The sequence below is a fragment of the Mus pahari genome, chromosome 4 (assembly GCF_900095145.1).
Source record: "Mus pahari chromosome 4, PAHARI_EIJ_v1.1, whole genome shotgun sequence".
Taxonomy (NCBI): Eukaryota; Metazoa; Chordata; class Mammalia; order Rodentia; family Muridae; genus Mus; species Mus pahari.
The window spans coordinates 86,953,483-86,961,788 of NC_034593.1; the positions used below are offsets into that span (position 1 = coordinate 86,953,483).

The 8,306-nt window shown below is 45.3% G+C and overlaps 1 protein-coding gene across 2 annotated transcripts in view; it reads right to left on the reverse strand.

Moving 5' to 3' along the window:
- The window catches only part of Cd160 (CD160 molecule), a 32,309-nt gene that overhangs the window by 9,562 nt on the left and 14,441 nt on the right, over positions 1 to 8,306 (reverse strand). The window contains exons 1-2 of one of the 2 annotated variants that reach the window (XM_021197056.1): positions 6,882 to 6,921; positions 779 to 924 (exon numbers count right to left, since the gene is read on the reverse strand). In XM_021197056.1, coding sequence (XP_021052715.1) covers positions 779 to 860 — 82 coding nt within the window. In that variant the 5' untranslated portion in view covers positions 861 to 924; positions 6,882 to 6,921. Of the gene's footprint in view, positions 1 to 778; positions 925 to 6,881; positions 6,922 to 8,306 lie in introns of those variants that run through there. The other variant, XM_021197057.1, reaches the window with a different exon arrangement.

Genomic DNA, 8,306 nt, shown 5'->3' on the forward strand with positions numbered 1-8,306 from the left:
TTCCTTCCTTCCTTCCTTCCTTCCTTCCTTCCTTCCTTCCTTCCTTCCTAGTTTACAGACCCCATGACCTGAAGGCACAGATGGGTATAACTCTCTTCTCTCACAGGCTGCAGCTTCCCAGACACTGTAGAGTATCAGGGTAAGGCAGGCAGGGAAGTTCCTGACACACTGAACTTATTTAAATCTAGATCTGTAAGACCCTCAAGGCTCCAGGGGCTAGCTCCTGCCCCCAGACATCCCTACTGGCTGCAATTGCCATTTCCAGCCCATCAGAAAAAAAAAAAAGCCCTTATCAGGCTACAAAAATCCCACCAATCCCTGAGATTGCCCCAAGATCAGGCCACAGAATCCCACCAATCTCGGGGCACCCTGGAAAGCTCCCCCTCTCCCAAGAAACCCTACGTGAAGCCTGCCTCCTGCTTAGTTCCTTGCTGCTTCTTTCTCCAGCAGAGGGAGCCACTCTCTTGTGTCTCTCCCAGTTAAACTCTTGTGTGAGGTGTGTTGTGTGGTGTGACTTTGTGATATGCCTTGGCTCTCGACTGCCAGGGTACCTTCCCCCTTACAATTGTGACACTTACAAATCTATCTATAACCACAAAGTTAAACAATTACTATCAAATTACAGCATTACTATAATTTAGAGAGCTTAGGGGTTCCTTCACATGTCTGGAAGAATCCGGGGATCTTCACAGATAAATGAAAACATGTGTGGAGAACATCTTCCCCCTGAGCCCAGGGTTCTCCCAGTGGCTGTCTCTGTCCTGGGACCTATCCTCACCACCATGTTGGAAGTTCACAATTGCCAGCAGGATGGCCAGGGCACAGCAGCTTTGGCCAGGGGCCATCAGGATTCTTTGCATGCTGTTGTCGGTTCCAGGAATTTCATGGAAATGTTGACTTTGCTGGTCTGTGGCTGCAACACTCCTGAAAAGCACGGGAGAAACTCATTAAGTGAAGGCTTCCAGGCCTCTATGGACAGCTCCCTATTTTAGGTACTTGTTAGGGTTGCTCACAGTGTGATGGAGATGAAGAGAACTTGAGGGTACAGCTGGTTTGGGAGAGATAGAAAAAGATCAAGCAAAGCAGAGGTGGAAAGAAGAATCAGGGGGAGGGGGGCTGGGCTGAGAGACTTTGCCTATTTTTCTTGGACTCATTTGGCAAATAGCCCGTGTTATATACATATGTGTGTGTATATATGTATGCATATATGTATATATATTATATATATATATATATATATATATATACATATGTAAAAACATGTGGCAAAGTATAGTATGTAGAAGGGAGAACAAGAAAGGTTAAATATTGGGGGTGAGGAAGGACTGAATTCAGGTGAAGGACACTTATATCATGAAAGAAGATATGAAGCTAATTTTGTTCTAGTTTCAACTCTACCATGGATATTTCAGTGATGACTAAGAACTAAAAACCATATTGGATAGTGAAAGAGTAAAATCTGACATGAAGTCTCACAGCTTCAGAATGGCTGTCCTGGCTGTATAGAAGTTTACTGATATAAATAGACTTTGAGATGGGCTAGTTTTAGAGTGTGATTTTTTTTTTCCTATTTGCAAATTCTTTATGATAAAGTTTTAACTTTAAAAAGTTGCTTGGTTTCCAATATTGTTTCGATAAGGCTTCCCTCAGTTTAGAGCTTATTTTCTCCTAATATTTTTATTACTATTATTTATATTTTTATATTCTAGTCTTGGTTATGCAAAATTATGTCCACACTTTAAAAAGCATTCAAACAAGAGAAACAACAGGACACTGATTTGATACATTTGATTCACTCATACAAGAGACTATTACTCAGGCATGTGCCTTATACCAACATTTCAGTCAGTGAGAGGTTGCCTGTACATCAGTGGTACCAAGAGATTTTAATGAAATGGGGACAAATGAGTGACTGGGGGACAAGAGGAAAAAGAACAGAGGAAAGGAGAATGGGGACAAGGGAAAGAGAAAAGTAGGGCAGAGGAGAAGAAAATATCAGAACTCCAAGAAAACCCAAGGGAAAGGGTCCAAAGGCTTTGCAGACCTTAGCAAGCTTTGAAAAGGAGGACAAGTTTACAGAAGAGCGTGTACAGATCCTCGAGGGGAGCACACGCTAATCCCAGCCCTCTGGAGGCAGAGGCTGGCCTGGTCTACAGAGACACCCAGGGCTACACAGAAAAGCTCTGACTCAGAAAACCTGTTTGCCTTTTGCCTCAGCTTACCCAGCTGTGATTACAGGCATGGCCCTCCAAACTGGCATGTTTATGTTTTAGGCTAAATTTAAAAATTAAGAAGGCTGTTAAGTACAAATGTTATAGTGAGTGAAGGTTACTTTACAATTGAAGTAAAGTTTTTTTTTTGGGGGTGGTGGTGGTGGTGGTGCTGAAGATCCAGTCGGGATTTGGAGCACAATGTGCGTGGAGTGGCTGATGTGCAGGGTTCAGCAGAGCTCAGCTATCATCCCTCCATTCCCCATTCCCTCAGTCATCCAAAGAGATTCCCAGTCCCACAGGCTCCAGCCACAGGAAGTGCTTTGTCCAGGTGTTCCATTTCAAACTGTTGGACCATAGACTGTGTCTACATTCATAGCTGCTTACTGCTATGTTACTGTTGCCCGCAGGATTCTGCATAGTATCAAGCTGTGCCATGTGGCCACGGTAGGCATGGGCTATGCCATCTTGGTTTCTATGCATATACTCTATGGTTGTGCAGCCATGAAATCATCTAGTGATATATCTCTTCATGCACCATCATCATTAGTGATGCACAGTATAAATTATTATGAAAACTTTCCACGGTTCTACAATATAGCAAGAGGGTCCTTAGCAAATGCTAGTGCCACACACTTGAACTTTTCCATCTGAAACATGAGCCAAATCACCTCTATTATTTATTTAAAAACTGAACTGTGTTAGTTTTATAAATAAGGGCTTAAACTGTGACTATCATAAGTTAGCATGTCAAAAAGGACACAGTATAGGTTATATATATAAGATAAGCATATATATATATATATATGCTTTTTACTGTACCTAGATACATAAATACTTGCTGTTGTGTTATAGTTGCCTACAGTATTTAGTATAGCAGCATGCTGTGCAACTGTGTAGGCCATGAGCAAAAGGTTGTACCATATGGCCAAGGTATGCAGAGCCTATGCCATCTGAGTTTGTACACATACACTCTATGCTTTTAAGAACCTTCTGAAGGTTTATATATAAATTATATACATTTTAAATTATATATTTATAAATGTATATTTAAGTACCTCTGGTTCATAACTTCTTGAATAGGTGTACTCAGGGTTTATGGTCACTTTTTCATTGGTGTGACACAGCTTACTGGAGCAGCTTCAGGGAGGAAAGGTCTTCTCTGGTTATGGCGTCAGAGGGGTTCAGCCTATTCTGGCTTGGGAGGGTGGCTCTGTGATAGAGGAAGCTTGTGGCTCAGGCTCAGTCACATGACAGCAAGCATGACACAGAGAACTAGGCCAGAAGAGGCTGCAAGGCCCCATATCTCAAGGTTCTGAGACCTCCTACAGCAGCACGTGAACTGGGGACCAAGTACTTAATAGACGCTGTTGGTGTACGTCACAGACTAAGCTTCAACATTTGAAGGAGAAGTCTTTCTGTCAAATCATTGCAGCACACAAATTCTAAGCAAACTCAAAATTTAAAACTTGATAGTGTGTTAGTCAATAGGGCACGTATCAGACACTTGGTATTGGAAGTCCAAATTCTGTTTCAGTACAATTAGCTGTCAAAAACAATCCAGGTACACCTTAAAAACTCGATTCTGGGGCACCACCACCTTTCTTAGGCTTCTGTGGCAGATCCAAGGTAAAACCCTTGAAAATTGAAAACAGCTGACTAGCACTTACAGCCTAGCACATGTCAGGTACATGGGAACAGACAGGTCATTAAAACAAGAGTGTATGGCTGAAAGCCCCCTCTTAGAGCACCAGTTCTCAACCTGCGAGTTGTGGCCCACAGTCGTCTCAGATATTCTGAGTATCAGATATTTACATTATGATTCATAACCCTTGCAAAATTACAGTTTTGAAGTAGCAACAAAATAATCTAATGATTGGGGGTCACAACACGAGAAACTGTATTTAAAGGGTTGCAGCGTTAGGAAGATTGAGAACCACTGCTCAAGAGTCAGGTTGGATTTGAAACCTGCCTTGTTAATTACTAGTTGTCCAATGTTGGAAAAAGTTTCTTAATCTCTCTGAAAACAAGTTTATTGATGGATAAAATGATGATAGTATTATCTTCCCAAGGGGGTTAATATGGCAGTTTAGAGTGTGTGCTTGGTGTAGCACAGCTGCTCAATAAAATGCTAATCGTCATCATTATTATGGCTGCACAGCTGGCTGCAGTTCACATCCATACCCATGGTTGTATTTAGTTCTTATAAAACCGAGCATCGGGCTGGTGAGATGGCTCAGCGGGTAAGAGTACTGACTGCTCTTCTGAAGGTCCTGAGTTCAAATCCCAGCAACCACATGGTGGCTCACAACCACCCATAATAAGATCTTACGCCCTCTTCTGGTGTGTCTGAAATCAGCTACAGTGTACTTATGTATAATAATAAATAAATCTTTAAAAAAAAACAAAAAACCGAGCATCATTAATCACGTGTTCTGTGCAGACCTCTCGGAGAAGTCACTTGACTCGCTTAAAGTTGCAGAGTCTGGGTGGAGAAGCCAGAATCCTAACCCTTTGAAGGAACTCTTTGGTTCCTCTTACAGCCACCTCTCTTCTCCCAAACACTGAAGAACAGAATTGAGGATGCGGTTTACAGAGGGTTAGAAAGGGAGAAATTCGGACCCGGGGCTCTGGGAAGACTGCAAGATGGCAGTGGAGGCAGGTCTCGGCAGTTTTGCTGGCTTTAAGTACCCGAAGGTTGCGGTGGGAGAAGGAAGGCAGAGAAGGTGGGGGATTTGGCTACCAACACTGCTGTGAGATGTTAGGTCCTGCCTCTCTTCCAGGACTGTGTCCTCGGGGACTGGTGCAGTGGGATGGGAGGAGGGGAGGAGGGGAGGAGGGACCTCTTCCAACTCCAGAATGGAGCAGGCAAGCTGGTCTGCAGCGAGAGGGGGTCAATCACTCCGCTTTGCAGTGGCAAGGACTAGCTGGATCAGAGTGTCTAAGTCTGCTTGGGCTCCTCAGCTGGGCTCGGGGAAGGTGGGGACTACTGGGGTAAGGACTCTCTTGGCAGAAATCACCTTGATGCCAGGAGCACCTGATGCTTAGCAGACGGGCAGTGCCCGGAGTTCTATCCGCTAGAGGGCGCTGTCTCTTCAGAAGCTGGGGTTGAGTGCGGGCGCCCACGGTGTCTTATCAGGGTCTGTGACTCCAGTTTGAGAGCACCCACCACTGTCCTATGGGCAGTGTGAGCACCAGGCTCACATGTGGTACGTGTGTGTATAGGCAAAACATTCATAACATATGAAATAAAAAAAAAAAAGAGCCTAAAATTACCAAAGCAAAATGAATAGGATAACCAAGGAAACAAATCTATAAAGACAGAGTTACAGAATGTACAACAGAAGAATATCTATCCTTCGGATCTAGTATCCATCCTATAACTATTGGAATTTCTCCTTTTAAATTTCAAATATTTTCTTTTGTGGGTATGGCTGTTTTGCCTGCATGCATGTCTGTAATCACTTGTGCGCCTGGCACCTGTGGAGACCAGAAGAGGGCATCGGATCCCCTGGAGTTCTAGAGGTTTCGAGCCTCCAAGTGGGTGTCCTCTGCAGGAACAACCCCTGTCTAGTTTAATGAAGTGGAGGCAGTGATAACAGCTGCCGGCAGCTTCGAAGATACCCATGCTTTCTACCAGTGTCAGAGTCTACCGTGGAAGCAAATGGTCGCTCCCTAGTAGAGACTGGCACAGGCGAAGATGCATTTTATCCCCAGATTCACAAATCCCATTTGTGATCTGACCTTGCAGAGGGTCACACATCCCCTTGGTTAACAACCACCTCTGATTCACAGGCAGAAGGTTCTTCCCCCTGAAGGAAGTAGCCGGACCTGAACTTAGGGAGAATTGTCCATTTCTTATAAACCCACGAATGAATTGACAGGCATCCTCTGCCCAAATCATGCCGTGGCTAGAGGCTGCCCTTGCTCTGTCGTCTCCAGTGCATGACCTCTGGGACATGAAAGCCCTTCAGAGAAGCTTCGGGAAGGCGGTTTACAGCCCAGGCCGGGCCTGAGGGCTTTAGCGCGGGCTTGACAACCTTTGGTTGCTTTCTTGCGGTGATCTTTATCTCCTTGATATTTATGAAAAGGTATGTCTCTCATCTACTGTCTTCTCACGAACACAGAACCAAAGAGAGCAGCCCGTGGGACTCAACACAGCACGTGTGATCTAAGCTGCCCAGGCTTAACTCTAAATGCTCACTGAGACTTTGAGACTTCCCTCTTATGAGTGTGGTGTGGCTCTCTGCCATTTAAGGCGTGTCGGAACCAGCCGAGGACTTGAAGCCCATGAGAAGGCTGAGCATACCAACTGTCTGACATCAGTAGTCTCTCTCTGTCTCTCTCTACCTCTCTATCTCTATCTTTCTCTATCCCTCTCTATCTCTACCCCCACCATCACCATCCCCCGATTTTGTTGAGACAGGGTTTCTGCTGTGTAGCCCTGTCTGTTCTGGAACTCCCTCTGTAGACCAGGCTGGCCTTAAACTCCACTTACCTCTGCCTCCTGAGTGCTGGGATTAAAGACGTGCGCCACCAGCTTCTGCCTTAGTTTTGCCTTTGAGAAGCAAGCTTCTTGCTGGCTTAACTGAAAGCTTGCCCCGTGTGAGCAGTTCTGCTAAGCAGTCCACCTTTCCTCCCAGAGCCCAGGTTCCCAGCAAGCCTCTTTACCTCAGGACAGACGTTTTTCCTTGCTCTCAAGCTGGGGGTTCTGGGTTCCCACACTGGGCCTTTTGCTCTTGTTAAAAACCCTATCTCCCCACTTCCGTCACAGCTCGGCCTTTCACCATTGATCTTTGAAAAACCACAGAATGGGTTTTTAGCAGCGAGGGGGTCTTCCTGTCTTTCTTTTCCCCGCCCCTGTAGTTTTTACTCTCTCCCTTTGCTCCATCACATCCCCTGACTTCTCTCTCTCTCTCTCTCTCTCTCTCTCTCTCTCTCTCTCTCTCTCTCTCTCTCTCTCTCTCTCTCTCTCTCTCTCTCTCTCTCTCTCTCTCTCTCTCTCTCTCTCTCTCTCTCTCTTTTGAAATGCACTAAGGTTCAGAGAAGACTGAGAAAAAAATGACTCCTTAAAATAGATTTCTTTACCTTTGGAAATGAAGGCGTGAGACATTGGTAACAGAATGACCAGAAGACATGCTCTCAGGGATAAAGGTGCTGCATCTTTTCCTGTGAATACCTTTTGATTTGAAGTAGGGTTTTGTTAATTCATACCAAAAAGGCTTTTATCTTTTAGTCTCAAGATGTCAGTCTGAAACTATGGTGGGCAAGGAATGGCTATTTGAGGGCACTAAAAATAGACCAGACCTGTAGCCCTAGGACTGGAGGAAGATCAGAAGTTTAAAGCCAGTCTAGGCTAGAGACTCTGCCTCACAACAACAACAACAACAACAACAACAACAACAAGAAGAAGACATCATAGTTGGCCTGGTGTTCGATTCATACCTATGGCCAATCAGTCCACACTTGCCTGAAGTCTCACAGCCACCAAGGAGCATGTCTCTGAGAGATGGCTGTGGCCCTTACCCAGAGGATGTGATGCTCAGAGCACAACCCATCTATAATTATGTGGATTCTGGGCTCCCTGCTGCTACAGGGAGACAGTCACCCTACAGAAGACCCTATCTGTGAGTCAGCAAACACACTCCCTGACATCATGCTGACACACACACACACACACACACACACACACACACCTGTATAATGGGTACACTTCAATTAGAGTAACCCTCCCCCACACGTCTACCACATACTGGGAATTACACATTCCTTCCCTGGAGTTTCCTTCCCCTGCCTGACCACAGGCTCGTGCTATGGAATCTTCCTCCTCTGAGACTCATAGAAAAAGATACTCTGCCTCCCAGGCCTGAGCTTCCATTAGAGGCCTGCCAAGCTCTCTGTCTATCCGTGATGCTAAGGACTGAACTCTCCTCACGCCCCAGACTATGCTGCTCTTTGCCTGTTTGTATGTCCAAGGCATCAAAAACTCACTGAATAAACTTCTTAACCAAAAGGACCATCTGCCTCACTGTGCCCCTTGACACACACATGCGGCCCTGCACAGCCAGCGCAGCTTCAAACCTTTGGGTGGACAAA